A 17,723-nucleotide genomic window follows, 5' to 3' on the forward strand; every position below is an offset into this window, starting at 1 on the left:
GGGTTAGCGCAGATCTAAGGACCAATGAGGAGATGTTGAGAATGTTTGTTTTAACACAGTAGATTATTATGTCCTGGGATGCTTTGTCTGAAGTGGGGAAGGCAGTGGCGCAGTGGCGCAGTGGTATTGCCACTGGACTAGTGATCCAGAGACCCAATGGGCTTTTCTGCACTTTATGACTCTATGGATGGAATTTTCCCGTCCTGCCCACCACGGGAATCGTAGAGGCCATGCAAATGTCCATTGACCTCGGGCGGGATTTTCCGGTCTTGGGGTGAGCATGGCCAGAAAATCCCGCTCTTTGACTCTCTGTATGTGCTGGGGATTTGCATTCGAATCCCACCACGGCAGATGGTGAAATTCAAATTCAATAATAAATATCTGGAATTAAGAATCTGCTGATGACCATGAAACCATTGTCGATTGTCGGAAAAAACACAACTGGTTCACTAATGTCCTTCAGGGAAGAAAATCTGTCGTCCTTACCTGGCCTGGCCTACATGTGACTCCAGAGCCACAGCAATGCTGTGGGTCTGGAATCTCAACTCCGTACAGACTCTCAACTCTGTGCATGGGCAACTAGGGATGGGCAATAAATGCTGGCCAGCCAGCGATGCCCATGTGCTATGAATGAATAAAGAAAAGAAAGCATCCTAAAACATTTTGAAGTGTAGACCTTGTTACAATGTCGGAAACATGGCAGTGAATTGCACACAGCAAACTGCCACAGGTGTCTTGTCCACGAGGCAAATAAGCAGATGGACTGGGTTTTGTTTAGTGTTGTTCGGAGAATAAATATTGGCTAGGGCACTGGGGGAACTCCTCTTCCCCTCTTAGAAATACTGCCACTGGAGTTTTTGTCTCCATCTTGGAGGAAAGGTGGAGGCCACTATTTAACATCTCATCTGAAAGACTGTACCTCTGACAATGTAGCATTCCTTCAGTTCTACACTGCAGCGCTCAAGTCTCAGGGGTATGTGGGACTCAAACCTGTAATCATGTGACTCGGAGGCAAGGATGTTACCCACTGAGCTAAGGCTGACCCACTAGGAAAGAACGACATGTTGCTGCAGAGTTTCATCTTGCACTCATCAGGACAAATGCAAGTATACCAAATTTCTGACATCACAACAATTTGTACTGCAGGGGAAGAGTTTGCTAATTGGTTGGCAAGCTGAATTTGATTGGACAGGGCGATGCCATGGAGAAAGCCATGGGGAATGATATGCTCCCCAAGCTCTCGGTTAATTCAAAAAAATTCAAGCGAGGCTTGAACATATTCCTCTTGTTTGCAGAGAACAGGTCCCTGTGTATGAATGAATGTTGCTTCTGGCATTCATACATGCAACATTCAATGTACACTCATACACAAGGACCCATTATCTGCAAACAAAAGTAATAGGTCCAAGCTTTGCACCTTTGTTTGAATTATCCATGAACTTGGGGAACCCACAGCTCCCCGTCGCTTTCTCCATGGCAAAATCTCAGCCAATCAAAGACGACGGCCAACACCCTTTTCGCCCGTGGTATAGATCTTTGTGGTCATTTGAAATTTGGCATTCTTGTGTTTGTCCTGATGAGTGCAGGATGAAAAGCTTTGACAACATGTCTCTTTTCAGCACCATTCAGCGACTGTTTAGAGGGTAGAAATTTATAGGCATCTTGTTATTTATTAATCATTCATTAGTGTCAACTTTCCTTTCAAAAAAAAAAGCTCACACTTGCTTGTTAATGTGTTCTATTCGCTGACTTAAAAAATAATAATTAAATGCTACTGGCTAGCTGTTAACAGTGGCAGATGGCTGGGAAGTTCACTCATTCCTTCCTTCTGTGAAACTTATGAATTTACAAACAGACTCTTAAACATCTTAGCTGATGAAATGTCCTTTTTAATAATTCAGAAGCGTGCAAAATCATGACACTTGCCCACAAATGTCTTCCCAACATAAAATTGGCAAAGAAAGGCATGATTACATAGGAACAGATTTCAATGTCCCTTTGGGGAGAGGAGGGAAACATTGGGTGTCACATCAATTCAGCAAAAGTGCTGATGTGACAGGCTAAGTAACACAGTGCTTAAGGCTGTGAGTTGGCACTGGTCACTGGCACTGTTTCCATATGCCAGGACGTGTGTGCCAATTCTCTTGGCTGCTTGTATCTGAGCTCGCACCACTTTCCAGTCACCCACCACTCCTTGACCTCATTTACCATAGAATCATAGAATCCTACAGAGCAGAAGGAGGCCATTCGGCCCATCGGGTTTGCACCGACCACAATCCCACCCAGGCAATATCCCCATAACACCATGCATTCACCCTAGCTAGTCCCCCTGACACTAAGGAGCAATTTTAGCATGGCCAATCCACCTAACCCGCACATCTTTGGACTGTGGGAGGAAACCGGAGCACCTGGAGGAAACCCACACAGACACGGGGAGAATGTGCAAACTCCACACAGACAGTGACCCAAGGCCCGAATTGAACCCGGGTCCCTGGCGCTGTGAGGCAGCATTGCTAACCACTGTGCCACCGGACCACCTTGAATTTAAAGTTCTTATCCTTCTGGATGCTCTTCCAGCCCTCTTCAAGATCTCTGCGATCCTCCATCTCTGGACTCTTGTGTATACTGATTCATTCTGTCTCCTCATTAGCAACTCTGCCTTCAGTTCCTTAGGCAGTAAGCTCGGAATTCCGTCCTGAAGCCTCGCCACCTCTCTCTCTCCTTCCTTCAAACCGTATTTGACCAACCATTTGGTCACCGACAGTGGCACAATGGTTAGCACTGCTGCCTCACAGCTCCAGGAACCCTGGTTCAATTCCGGCCACGGGTCACTGTCTGTGTGGAGTTTGCATGTTCTCCCTGTGTCTGCATGGGTTTCCTCCGGGTGCTCTGGTTTCCTCCAAAAGTCCAAAGATGTGTGGGTTAGGTGCATTGACCATGGTAAATTGCACTAAGACACAAAGGGGCAATCTAGGGCCTGGGTGGGATTGTGGTCGGTGCAGACTCGATGGGCCAAATGGCGTCCTTCTGCACTGTAGGGATTCTATGAATTCACTTCCCTGACATGTCCTCACATAGCTCAGGATCAGCTTTTGCCTAATTATTCCTTGGGACATGTTACTACTTCAGAGGCATTTTATTTGTATATTCTTTCACAGGGTGTGGGCATCGCTGGCTAGACCAACATTTATTGCCCATCCCTAATTGCCCTTGAGAAGGTGGTGGTGAGCTGCCTTCTTGAGCTGCTGCACTCCATGTGGTGTAGCTTTTATTTAAAGTTTATTTATTAGTGTCACAAGTAGGCTTACATTAACACTGCAATGAAGGTACTGTGAAAATCCCCTAGTCGCCATACTCTGGCACCTGTTCGGGTACACTGAGGGAGAATTTAGTATGGCCAATGCACCTAACCAGCACGTCTTTCAAGGAAACCGGAGCAGCCCGGAGGAAACCCATGCGGACACGGGGAGAACGTGCAGACTCTGCACAGAAGGTGACCCAAGCCGGGAATCGAACCCGGGTCCCTGGCGCTGTGAGGCAGCAGTGCTAACCACTGGGCCACCGTGCTTCCCTAGGTACATCCACAGTGCTGTTAGGGAGTGAGATTTTGACCCAGTGACAGTGAAGGAACAGCGATATAGTTTCAGGGAAGGATGGTGAGTGACTTGGAGGGGAATTTCCAGGTGGTGTTCCCATGCATCTGCTGCCCTTGACCTTCGAGAGGCGTCTCAGGAACCTTCGTGAGTTGCTGCAGTGCATGTTGTAGATGGTATGCAACATGTGGGCATCACTGGCAAAGCCAGCGTCTGTTGCCCATCCCTAATTGCCCTTGAAGTGAGTGTCCATTTCAGAGGGCAATTGTAAGTCAACCACATTGCTGTGGCTCTGGAGTCACATGTAGGCCAGGTAAGGATGGCAGATTTCCTTGCTTAAAGGGCGTGAGTGAACCAGATTTACAACAATCGAAAATGGTTTCATGATCATCATTAGACCTTTAATTCTTGGTTTCCTTTATTTATTAAATTTTAATTCCACTGTCTGCCATGATGGGATTCGACCCAGGTTCCTCAGTCATTACTCTGGATTACTAGTCCAGGGATGATTGCATTATGCCATGGTCTCCAGCTTCACCCATCCAGGCAAGTGGAGATATTCCATCACACTCTTGACTTATGCCTTGTGGATGGTGGACAGGCTTCGGGGAGTCAGGATCTGGGTTACTTACCCCCACGCCCCCGGCTTCAATATAAATCCAAGTTATTTTTGCTCCACAGTTGGGGAAGAATTTTGGGCAGTTGGCTTCAGAGACGTCTGGGAGTGGACCGGCCGTCTGGCCTGTCAAACTCATTGATCTGTTATCTGGTAAGATGAGAAAATGGAAGGGGGGGGTGGGGAGGTAAATTTTTAATGGGTCTAGACTTTATCCCCTGAAGAAATGCAATTACTCACAATATTTTCTCAGCTTTTGATTTAATACTTTACCTTCTGAGGTGACGTTTGGTCCGTCTAAACTCTTGGGATCTTTTGATTCAGGTGAGAAACCTCACAGTGGATGGTGAATTTGGGCCCTGGTCGCCATGGCAACTGTGTGAGCACACAGACAAAGAGGCCACGGGGTCGTGCATGTGCCGCTCCAGGTCATGTGACAGCCCCGCTCCACGCTGCGGAGGTCATGAGTGCGCAGGAGCCTGGATTGAGGTGGCAAATTGCTCCAGGTAAGAGGATAGAAATTTGTACCTTGCAGAAGATGATCAGACCTGAGTAATGTCTTCATTTGTGAAGTCCTTTCCAATATTTATTTGTTCAGCCCATCAGCTTGGTTCTGTTGACGGCCATCTTGCTGCTGGGTCAGATGGCTTAGGGCTCAGAGCCCAGCCCAGGTCTTGGCATACTGTAAGCTGACAATCTAATGCAGTACCAAAGGGGAGCTGCTTTGGCACAGGTGCCAACCATCGGATGAGACATTAAAACCTGAGGCGTAGTCCGTCATCTTCAGGAGGGACATTCACAATTCCATGGACAGTACCTTTGAGAGTTCTCGCTCTGGCCAACACCCCCCTTTCAGTAAATGCGGCCAATAGTAAATGAACCTTCAACTTCATAGAATCCTGACAGTGCAGAAGGAGGCCATTCGGCCCATTGAGTCAGCACCAACTTGCCGACAGAAGATCCCACCCAGGCCCCTTCCCGTAACCCCACATATTTACCCTGCTAATCCCCCTAACCTTCACATCTTTTGGACTGTGGGAGGAAATCGGAGCACCCGGCGGAAACCCACACTCAGGGGCAATTTAGCATGGCCAATCCACCTAACCCCGCACACCTTTGAACTGTGGGAAGAAACCGGAGCACCCGGAGGAAACCCACACAGACACGGGGAGAATGTACAAACTCCACACAGACAGTCACCCGAGGCCGGAATCGAACCCGGGTCCCTGGCGCTGTGAGGCAGCAGTGCTAACCACTGTGCCATCCCTGCCCTGACTTCCAGATAATATTTTGAGAACTTTCCAAAAGCAGTGCTTGGTCCCGCCAATGAGTAGATGTTAGAATGAATTTAAGCTGGCTATCCTTGGGCTGTGGATCAATTTCACCCTTAAAACTTTGGAAGGAAACTTGGGTGGCTCCAGCCTTGGAGGGGACCTCTTCATTCAGGTGTTCTCATTGCTGCTGTTCAACAGTGTAATGCTGCACAATTGGAATGAATACACAGCGTATAATGTAACTGGGGCACAGGAGAATCATTCAGTTACCGGGTGCCATGGTGGCACAGTGGTTAGCACTGCTGCCTCACAGCGCCAGAGACCCGGGTTCAATTCCCGGCTTGGGTCACTGTCTGCGTAGAGTTTGCACATTCTCCCCGTGTCTGTGTGGGTTTCCTCCGGGTGCTCCAGTTTCCTCCCACAGTTCAAAGATGTGCGGGGTTAGGTGGATTGGCTGTGCTAAATTGCCCCTGAGTGTCAGGGGGAATAGCGAGGATAAATGCATGGTGTTATGGGGATAGCGCCTGGGTGGGATTGTGGTCGGTGCAGACACAATGGGCTGAATGGCCTCCTTCTGCACTGTAGGGATTCTATGATTCTAAGGAATCGGGAACTGGAGGAAGGAAGCTGGAAGGATAGAAAGAAAGAAAGAACAACTACGTCGTAGTTTTATGAAACATTTCATGTCTTTGAATTCCCCAAAGCACTGATATGGAACTGAAAAAGGCCATTTGGCCCATTTGTGCCTGTGCTGGCCCATTGAAAGAGCTTTCCAATCATAGTGATGCGCCCACTGCAGAGATGGATATTAGCCGGGCCACCGGGGAGGATTCGCCCGCTGCTCTCTTCGACATCATGGGACCTTTCACACCAGCTGAGGGGGCAGAGGTGGGGGGTGGAGGTGGGGCTCGCATCCAAAAGATTAAGCCTCTGACAGGGCGGGCCTCATCCATAGATGGCATTTCCGACCAGGCAGCATTCCCTCAGTGTTGGCATTGGCCGCTTAAAGCTAGATTTTGTACTCCGGTTTCTGGAGTGGAATGTGAAACAACAAACCTTCTGACCCGGAAGCCCGAGCATTGTCAGCTTGGTCGCAGCTGTCAGGGTGGATCTGGGACCGGGAATGACATGCAGCTTGGGGGGAATGGAAAGATTTTGATTTGATTTGATTTATTATTGTCACATGTATTAGCATATAGTGACAAGTATTATTTATTGCGCGCTATACAGACAAAGCATACTGTTCATAGAGAAGGAAACGAGAGAGTGCAGAATGTAGTGTTACAGTCATAGCTGGGGTGTAGAGAAAGATCAACTTAATGTGAGGTAGGTCCACTCAAAAGTCTGACGGCAGCAGGGAAGAAGCTGTTCCTGAGTCGGTTGGTACGTGATCTCAGACTTTTGTATCTTTTTCCCGGAGGAAGAAGGTGGAAAGAAGTATGTCCGGGGTGCGTGGGGTCCTTAATTATGCTGGCTGCTTTTCCCCGAGGCAGCGGCAAGTGTAGACAGAGTCAATGGATGGGAGGCTGGTTTGCGTGATGGACTGGGCTTCATTCACGACCTTTTGTAGTTCGTTCCGGTCTTGGGCAGAGCAGGAGCCCCATACCAAGCTGTGATACAACCAGAAAGAATGCTTTCTATGGTGCATCTGTAAAAGTTGGTGAGAGCCGTAGTGGGCATGCCAAATTTCCTTAGTCTCCTGAGAAATTAGAGGTGTTGAAAGTCACCTCGCTCTGACTCTCCCTTTCCCTGCCAACTGGAGAGACCCAATGCAAAGTGAAGTTGGCGCAACATCAACTCCATTCAAACTGCCTGTAATTTTACTCTGATTGCTGCTAAATTTAGTTTTTCTCTGAGCTGTAAGCCTGTCAGGTGTGAGATCTGGAAATGTCAGCCTGGGTGCAGTGGGGGTGGGCACATTGGATAAGCTGCTTTCAGTATTAACTCACCATGTACCTAACCAGGGAACATTTAAGAGTTTTGTGTGCCAGAGTGGACAACTGTTCCATGTGCGAGGCTGAACAAGCAGAATCTTGTTGATTGGACATAAACAATCAGGCAGCAAGCCCAAACGGCTGCACAATTCAAGATCTGACGGTTCAGTTTATTGGATACCAGATGTCAAATGTGAGATTATCATCTCTGTTTAGGCTCACAATCTGTACGACTGACACGCACACGCACACACACACACACAAACATGCATGCATACGCACACACACACACACATGCATGCACACACAAATACCCACATAAACACATACATGCGCACACATACACACACATGCACGTGCATGCACATGCATGCACACACACACATGCACATACACATGCACACACAAATACCCACATACACACACATGTGCACGCACACACACCCATACATACATACACACATACAAACATGCACATGCACACACACATACTTACATTCACACAGATGCACACACATACACACATGCACATAAACACACACGCAAAAATGCATGCATAGGCACATGCACACGCACACTCATACAGGCACAAGCTCACACACATGAACATGCACACACACATACATTCATGTGCACAAACATACCCGCATACATGCACATGCATGCGCACACACACCCAAACACACAGATGTGTATGCACACACATACTATGCATGTACACATACACACACGCAGCGTAATAAACTTGTGCCATTGATTTTTGGCCAATATTTATCCCTCAGCTAACATCACTAAAACAAATTATCTGGCCATTATCTCATTGTTGTTTGTGGGAGCTTGCTGTGCACAAATGATTGTGCTTTCCACATTACACAGTGACTCCACCACAGTACTTGACTTGATTGGCTGCCATGTACATTGGGACGATCTGAGGTTGTGAAAGGTGCTATATAAACAGAAGTATTTTTGTTCTGGTATATTCGCAACGCCTCTCTCCTCACTGGATTATTTGCTGATGGTTCCACAAGGACTGAAAATGATCCAATATATGTCCTTCCTTCTCCTTGTATGAACGTTGGTAGTTTTATGTTATTACGAGAGAGTCTTTTTCTCCCCTAATATCCAGGTACATTTTCCAGTAGCTACAACAACAACTTGCATTTATCTAGTACCTTGAGCTCAGTAGAGATCCCAAAGCACTTCACAGGAGAGTGATCAGACAATAGTTGATACTGAGCCACATAAGGAAATATTAGGATAGGTGACCAAAAGCTTGGTCACTGACGTCGGTGTTTTGGAATAACTTAAAGGAGAGAAAAAGGCCGAGAGGTGTGGAGGTTTAGAGAGGAAATTCCAGAAATTAGGGCCTAGTCAGTTGAAAGTATGGCTGCCAATGGTGGAGCATGGTGGAAGGGTTTTCTCTATGTCACATAGAGGTTTGTGTGGTTGAACATAGAAGCTACAGTGCAGAAGGAGGCCATTCGGCACATCGATCCTGCACCGACCACAATCCCACCCAGGCCCTATCCCGCAACCCCATGTATTTACCCTCCCAGTCCCACTGACATTAAGGGGCAATTTATCATGGCCAATCAACCTAACCCGCACATCTTTGGACTGTGGGAGGAAACCGGAGCACCCGGAGGAGACCCATGCAGACACGGCGAGAACATGCAAACTCCACATGGACAGTGACCCAAGCCGGGAATCGAACCCCAGGTCCCTGGCGCTGAGGCAGCAGCGCTAACCACTGTGCCACCATGCCGCCACATTAAGTGTTGGTTAACAACTCATAATTAGATACATCGCCAAGGTATAGCCCTAATTAGTTCCAACTCTGTCCATGTTGGCTTCTGCTGGTCTCTGCCATACTCACACTGTGGGTATTACTGTTCTGCAGTCCCTCATTAACCCTTGCTATGCCAAACACCCTTGGACTCCGGAGCGATGGAAATCGGCAACACAGAAGAGACCAGAATTGTTGAGGTACAGGGTTTTGGGAGGGTTGTAGAGCTGGAAGAGGTGATAGAGTGAAAGCGAGGAAAGGCTGTGTGGCGGAATCTGAAAACAAGGATGAGACTTATTGTGGTGAACCATCGTTGGTTCCCACTAGATAGTACTGAGCCAGGGTCTGGCCAGTACTACAAGTATGTATATATGTTGCTGTTGGGGTTAGGGATGAGTTGTTCTACTTGTTGCTGTTGGGGTTAGGGTTGGGCTGTTACACCTTGTATTATAGTTATTATGGTACATCCCAGTCAGGCTCCGCCTCCTGGGAGAGGTATAAAGGTCTCTGCTCTGTCTGGGACCCCTCAGTCTGGGATCGTGTATATAATTAGTAGCTGCCTTGTTACAGCAAATAAAAGCCTTTATTTCCTGAGCATCTCAAGCCTCGTGTGTGATAACGCGCATCACTTATAGAATTGAAGCAATGCTGGACTGGGAGGCAATGTACGGTCAGTGAGCGGATAGATTGTGGTGGGTAAATGGAACTCGGACCATGAATGGTGAGGAGCAGGAACCAAGGAAGATATTCTCTCCCAGTCAGTAGGGGAAGGAGCAGATTGTGGCCAATTATAGCGTCCCTACTATATAACACCAGCTGAGATCAATGACCGCAGACTGCGCTCCGAACCTCAGGAGCTTCTTGTTAACTTGACAGTTGTATTATACCAGGCAATACTTCTCGCTATTAGAGAGCGGGGAAGCAAGACAAATCACTTCTGATTGAGCACGGAGTCAAGTCACAGCTGCGTCAGAACATATTTAATGTGAACATGTTGTATGCAAATTAACATCTTGTGGCGACATCTCTTTCTCCGTTTCATCTCCTTGAATTATTCCATGGCAATCCGATGACAGTGCTGTACAGCCTCAGCTTGGCACAGTGGTTAGCACTGCTGCCTCACAGCGCCAGGGTTCGGTTCCAGCCTTGGGGGCGACCGTCTGTGTGGAGTCTGCACATTCTCCCCGTGTCTGCGTGGGTTTCCTCCGGGTGCTCCGGTTTCCTCCCACAGTGCAAAAGATGTGCTGTTTAGGGGTGCATTGGCCGTGCTAAATTCTCCCTCAGTGTACCCGAACAGGCGCCGGAGTGTGGCGACTAGGGGATTTTCACAGTAACTTCATTGCAGTGTTAAGGTAAGCCTACTTGTGACACTAATAAACAATTTTTTTTTTAAATTGCTGATTTGGGTTAGGCTGAGCTGGGGGAGTTTTATACTGCCATTGAAGTCTGATTTTGATTTACGCAACGTGTGTTTTCAGTGCGTTCCGCACTCGCTGCCGCTCATTACTGCCTCCCTGCTTTAATGTGAATCATATGCTGTCTATAATGAATTAAAGCCACCTTTGAAGACGGTAACAGAAGCCAGTGGTCACAGTGAGATCTGCAAACATTCACTATGTGCACTCCAATGAATTCTACCCTCCCTCCCACCCATTCGAACGACAAACTATGTATGTGTGAAAGGACAGACGGAACTGGTGGTATTTTTTTTTTAAAAAGCCCAACCTCCCTGATGGATAACAGCTCCCGGGGACATCACTGCCAACGCAGCCACAAGTGGTAGCAATGAATCTTACTGAATGTAATCTGACAAGAGTCTACAGGGGAACAGGACAAGGTGAGGCTTGCAGGATGAATGGAGGTGCTGCCAGCTGATGATAGATTGTTGCAGAGCCGAAGGAGCACAGGGTGTGGGGTGAATGCTGAGAAGAAAGTTCCAGCCTCTGTTTATTCAAGTCCTAATTTGAGTCGGCACTAAGTAGGGATCATTGACAGTGTAGAGACAATGAATGATCCATAAGGATGGGGAGCTGGTGTGGAACGGGTGCCATATAATGACCTTTCACCGTTCATAATGCATGTGGGGATGAATCGATACATTCCCGACATGGTTCTAAAGTTTTTTAAAAGTTTATTTTTTAGTGTCACAAGTAGGCACATTTACACTGCAATGAAGTTACTGTGAAAATCCCCGAGTCGCCACAGTCCAGTGCCTGTTCGGGTACACTGAGGGAGAATTTAGCATGGCCAATGTACCTAACCAGCACGTCTTTCGGACTGTGGGAGGAAACTGGAGCACCTGGAGGAAACCCACGCAGACATGGGGAGAACGTGCAGACTCCACTCAGATAGTGACCCAAGCCGGGATTTGAACCTGGGTCCCTGGCGTTGTGAGGCACCCATGCTAACTGCCACAGAATATTCAGGAAAACGTTGAATTAATATCCTCTCATCTCCCAATCACCCGCGTTTGTTCTGTATGACTTGTGATCTTGTTTGTATAAAGTGACAAGTGACTTCCCAAGTGACGGCAACAGGGATAAACTTCCTCTCCTTGTCCTTCTCGAACTGTCTGCAGTCATTGACACAGTTTGACCACACCATCCTCCTCCAGCACCTCTCTCCCAGCTGAGTGGGGCTGCTCTTTCCCAGTTCCTTTCTTATCTATCCAATCATTGCCAAAGAATGGCTTCTCTTCCTGACCCAGCACCGTTACCTCTCACGCCCCAAGCATTGATCCATAGTCACCTCCTACTTCTCATCTACATGCACACTGACAACATCCAGCTCCAACTCCTCCACTGTTGCAAAACTATTGGATTGCTTACCTGATGTCAGTGCTGGATGAACAGAAATTACCTCCAATTAAATATTGGGAAGATAGAAGATACTGTTTTCAATCCCTGCTCTAATGTCTATTCAGTAAGAAGTCTAACAACACCAGGTTAAAGTCCAACAGGTTTATTTGGTAGCAAATGCCACTAGCTTTTGGAGCGCTGCCCCTTCGTCAGGTGGAGTGAGAGATCTCTCACTCCACCTGACGAAGGGGCAGCATTCCGAAAGCTAGTGGCATTTGCTACCAAATAAACCTGTTGGACTTTAACCTGGTGTTGTTAGACTTCTTACCGTGTTTACCCCAGTCCAATGCCGGCATCTCCATATCATCTAATCTCTATTCCCCAGCTACCCACTCCAGCCCTCTCCCTGGCAATAAAGAACAAAGAAAATTACAGCACAGCAACAGGCCCTTCGGCCCTCCAAACCTGCATCGACCAGGCTGCCCGTCTGAACTAACACCCCCTACCCTTCCGGGGACCATATCCCTCTATTTCCATCCTATTCTTGTATTTGTCAAGATGCCCCTTAATAGTCACTATCGTATCTGCTTCCACTACCTCCCCCGGCAGCGAGTTCCAGGCACCCACCATCCTCTGTGTTAAAATAGTCTGAGACAAACTTGGTGATCCTGAGATAAGCTTTCAGCCTCATAGAGTGCAGAAAGAGGCCACCCAGCCCATCGATTCTGTACTGACTCTCTGAAAGAGCATTCCACCCAGGCCCACCCCTCTGCTCTATCCCCGTAACCCCGCGCATTTACCACGGCTAGTCCACCTAACCTACGCATTTTTGGACACTTTGTGGCAATTTAGTTTGTCCAATCCACCTAACCTGCACATCTTTGTGGGAGGAAACCAGAGCACCCGGAGGAAACCCATGCAGACACGGGGAGAACGTGCAAACTCCACACAGACAGTCACCCAAGGCCAGAATTGAACCCGGGTCCCTGGAGCTGTAAGGCAGCAGCGCTAACCACTGTGCCAGTGTGCCGCCCACATAGTGGTACTATCACTACGACTGCTTATTTCTCCCTCCGTAGCATCATCCAACTCCAATCTGCCTCAACTCAGCTGCCGCTTCATTCAAGCTTCTTTTTAAAAATTTATTCATTCATGGCCTGTGGGCATCGCTCGCTGAGCCAGCATTTATTGCCCATCCCTGGGGGTATTTAAGAGTCAATCCCATTGCTGTGGGTTTGGAATCACATGTAGGCCAGACCAGGTAAGGATGGCAGATTTCCTTCCCTAAAAGGACATTAAGTGAACCAGATGTGTTTTTACGACAATCGTCAATGGTTTCAAGGTCATCATTAGACTTTGAATTCCAGATTTTTGTTGAATTCAAATTTCACCATCTGTCGTGGTGGGATTCAAACCCGGGTCCTCAGATCATTACCCTGGATCTCTGGATAGGTAGTCCAGTGACAATGCCACTACGCCACTGCCTCCATCTGTTACCTCTAGAGTCCATTATTCCAATGCACTATCATCTGGTACCCCCACATTGTATACTCCCTAAGCATATGGTCATCCAAACATCTGCTGGCTGTGTCTGAAATCACAGCCAATCCCGTCCCCCTTTCACCCTCTGAGCTCCCTCCATCGCAACGTCTTGGTTTTAAAATTCTCATCATTTTTTTCAAATTCTTCCATGGTCTCGCCCCCACCCTATCTCTGTGATCTGCTCGATAAAGCACTACGACCCTCTGTGATATCCGTGCCCTGTAATCCTGGCTTCTTGTGCATCCCCAATGTTAATCATTCCACATGGATGATCATGTCGCCAGTTGCCTTGGCCCCAAGCTCTGGGAAATTTCAGAACTGAGATCGATAGATGTTTGTTGAACAAGGATATATTAAGGGTTGTAGAACCGAGGTTGGGTTAAGATGCAGACATGCTGTGATCTCATTGAACGGTGGAACAGACTCAATGGGCTGAATGGCCTCCCGCTGTTCCTTGAGGCATCGCACACATTTGTTATGGAAAATCAAGGTGTTCAGATGGTCTTGTGTGTGTGTTGAAATTGCTTTGAGTGACATTGGTAACTGGTGTGTTGGTCTGAAATTCCTTTGCATCATTACAGAGAAAGCTGCTGATTGATTTACTTTAAAACCCAGTACTGGGAAAGTGCAAATGGAGGGTCACTGCAGTACAGCAACAAACTTGCATCTGGTTACAACAACTTGGCTTTGTTCACAACAACAACTTGCATTTATATACAACAACTTGCCTTTGTTCACAACAATAACTTACATTTATATACAACAACTTGCCTTTGTTTACAACAACAACTTGCATTTATATACGACAGCGTGCCTTTGTTTACAACAAGTTGCCATTGTTTACAACAACAACTTGCATTTATATATAACAACTTGCAATTGTTACTACTACAACAATTTGCATTTATATACAGAAACTTGCCTTTGTTTACAAAAATAACTCGTCCATTTACTACAACAACTTACATTTATGTACAACTTGCCTTTGTTTACAACAAAAACCTGCATTTATATACAACAACTTTCCTTTCTTTATCTTCTTTGGATTTGGTATCATGTTGGTACAGTTCTAGATTACTAATTGGGAGAGATACGAGTTCAAATCCTTTCATGGCAGCTGGGGAATTTAAATTCAATTTAGTAAATCTGGAATTAAAATGCTCATCTCATTAATAATAATTGTGAAACCACTGGATTATTTCAAAAACTCATCTGGTTCGCTAATGTCCTTCAGGGGAGGAATCCCCCATCATTATCCATCTAATCTACATGCAAGTGCAGACCCACAGCGCTGTGATTGACTGCGAGCTACTCTCTGATAAAGGGTAACAAGCCACTCCATTCCACCAAACTGCTCAGGGAGGGCAAAAACCACATAGACTCCAGCGGTTCAAGAGGCAGCTCACCACCACCTTCTCAGGGGTTAGCACTGCTGCCTCACAGCGCCAGGGACCCGGGTTCAATTCCCGGCTTGGATCACTGTCTGTGTGGAGTCTGCACGTTCTCCCCGTGTCTGCGTGGGTTTCCTCCAGGTGCTCCGGTTTCCTCCCACGGCCCAAAGATGCGCAGGTTAGTTGAATTGGCCACGCTAAATTCTCCGTCAGTGTACCCAAACTGGTGCCGGAGTGTGGCGACTGGGGGATTTTCACAGTAACTTCATTGCAGTGTTAATGTAAGCCTACTTATGACTAATAAATAAACTTTTTACTTTGAATCTTTGAACCGTGCCTGACACTCACCCTTGGACCCGAATATCGAGGCTTAGTCGAAAGCAAAAAGTGAAATCTTGCTAGATATTTTCTCATCCTTATCAGTTCGAGATCACTCTGACTAATTGTATCTCCCTCAAGCTCTGCTGATATAGGAGCAGAAGACTGGGAATTGGATCTACACCTGGTCTAATGATTCCATGTCTAACTAGCCAAGTGTGTTCACCCATTGAACCATGTTAGGCATCTCAAAGTATTTTGTTGATTTTCCTGAGCTTATGGAAGCTTGTTCCTTGGTGTGTTCCAAGAGGAGCATTTAGTTGGGGTCGTATTGCAGGGGCACGTGTTGTCTAGTTTGACAGCAGCCATGTTCACAGATACTGCAAAGACCCCCTCCCACCTTTCCACTGGGGGGGTGCGGGGGGGGGGGGGGGTGGTGAAGACTGCGATACCCCCTCCCTCAGACAAGGATATCTTCTCTTCAGTGCTCACAAGAGCTTCTGGCACCACTGCTCCCCCCACAGGCCAGGTGCTGATCTGCAAGTGAAAAACGTCTTGATGCCGGGTCTCACTGTGCTTTGCGCTGTCACCTGTGGCTCAGGGGGTAGCACTCTTGGTTGTGAGTTCAAATCCCACTCCAGAGATTTGAGTATATAATCTAGATTGGCACTCCCAGTGAGGGAGCATCTGCTCTTCCAGTTGCATGTGAAATATCCTGTGCCAGTAATTCAATAAACAGGGTGAGGTTGTTCTCTGCAGTGTCCTGGCCACAATATAAAAGCATTAAACCAGTTTATCATGTCATTATCACTTTGCTGTCTGGAGGATCTTGCTGTACTGGCAGCTTAGGCTATGGCAGTGACTACACCGCAAAAAGTACTTAATTGGCTCCAGAGTGCTTGGCACATCCTGGAGTGCTAAATGTCGCTATATAAATGCACTGCTGTTCATCTGAGTCACTGTTTGCAAAAGCAACAGCAACTGAGATCAAAGAGAGACATTGCCGGGTTTCTGGGAATTCCATCAATTGTGCTGTCAGCTAGCTGGGATGTGACTGATTAGTAATTCTTAGAATCATAGAATCCCACAGTGCAGAAGGAGGCTATTCAGCCCATTGAGTCTGCACCGACCACAATCTCACCCAGGCCCTTTCCCTAGCTAGTCCCCCTGACACTAAAGGGCAATTTATCATGGCCAATCCACCTAACCCGCACATCTTTGGACTGTGGGAGGAAATTGGAGCACCTGGAGGAAACCCACGCAAACATGGGGAGAACGTGGAAATTCCACCCATAAAGTGACCCAAGCCGGGAATCAAACCCCGGTTCCTGGCGCTGCGAGGCAGCAGTGCTAACCACTGTGCCACCGTGCCACCCTGAAACAGTTGTCTTAATCTCCCAACTCATGGATCAAACCCTTTGCTCTCGATCAATCCTCAAGACCTGACCCGACAGGTAGAAAACGCACTACTTTATTCTGTTGCTCATCCAAGTTCTTTTTAAAGGATGTGAGGCATCCCACCTCTACCATCCTCCCAGACAGCGCATTGCAGACCATCACCACCCTCTGCGTAAAGAGGTTTTTCCTCACATCCCCCCAAAACCTCCTGCCCCTCCCCTTGAACCTATGTCCCCTTGTGACTGGCTCTTTAACTAAGGGGACCAGATGCTCCTTATCCACTCTTTCCATGTCCTCATAATCTTGTACACGTTGATCGCCCCTCAGTCTTCTCTGCTCCAATAAAAACAACGCAAGCCTACCCAACCTCTCTTCATAACTTAAATGTTCCGTCGCAGGTAGCATCCTGGTAAATCTTCTCTGCACCACCTCCAGTGCAATGACATCTTTCCTATAATGTGGCGACCAGAATTGCATGCAGTATTCTAGCTGCGGCCTCACCAAGTTCTATACAACTCAGTTCTATAACTCCAACATGACTTCCCTGCTTTTGTAAGCTATGTCTCGTTTGATAAAGGCAAGTGTCCCATATGCCTTTTTCACCACCCTCCTAACATGCCCTTTCGTTGTCAGAGACCTATGGACAAACTCGCCAAGATCCCTTTGTTCCACAGAACTTCCTAGTGTCATGCCGTTCATTGAATACTTCCTTGTCTAATTACTCCTTCTAAAGTGCATCACCTCACACTTTTCAGGGTTAAATTCCATCTGCCACTTACCCACCCATTCTGTCTATCTTTTGGCCCCTCTGACTTTATGTTGGCAGGACCATCAATTGTGTCCGTTCTATTTCATGCACTTCTGCCCTCACTCCCTTCCCCGCTCTCCAAGAACCACTCCACCAGCCTCCTAACTAAGGTACTGCAACATTCCAAGACACTTTACGGTAGACATGCAAAAATTGCAGCAAGCCAAATAAGGAGATAAGAGGCAGATGACCAACAACTTGGTCAGAGATTAATTTATCGGAGGAAAGAGAGGTAGAGAGACTTAGTGCAGAATTCCAGAGCTCA

General features: G+C 47.3%; 1 protein-coding gene across 1 annotated transcript in view; it reads left to right on the forward strand.

Moving 5' to 3' along the window:
- sema5ba (sema domain, seven thrombospondin repeats (type 1 and type 1-like), transmembrane domain (TM) and short cytoplasmic domain, (semaphorin) 5Ba) overlaps positions 1-17,723 on the forward strand; it is a 323,927-nt gene that overhangs the window by 261,560 nt on the left and 44,644 nt on the right. The window contains exon 14 of the mRNA XM_078227863.1: positions 4,534-4,715. Within this exon, the coding sequence (XP_078083989.1) occupies positions 4,534-4,715 (182 nt within the window). The remainder of the gene's footprint in view (positions 1-4,533; positions 4,716-17,723) is intronic.

Source organism: Mustelus asterias, chromosome 14 (genome assembly GCF_964213995.1).
Source record: "Mustelus asterias chromosome 14, sMusAst1.hap1.1, whole genome shotgun sequence".
Lineage (NCBI taxonomy): Eukaryota > Metazoa > Chordata > Chondrichthyes > Carcharhiniformes > Triakidae > Mustelus > Mustelus asterias.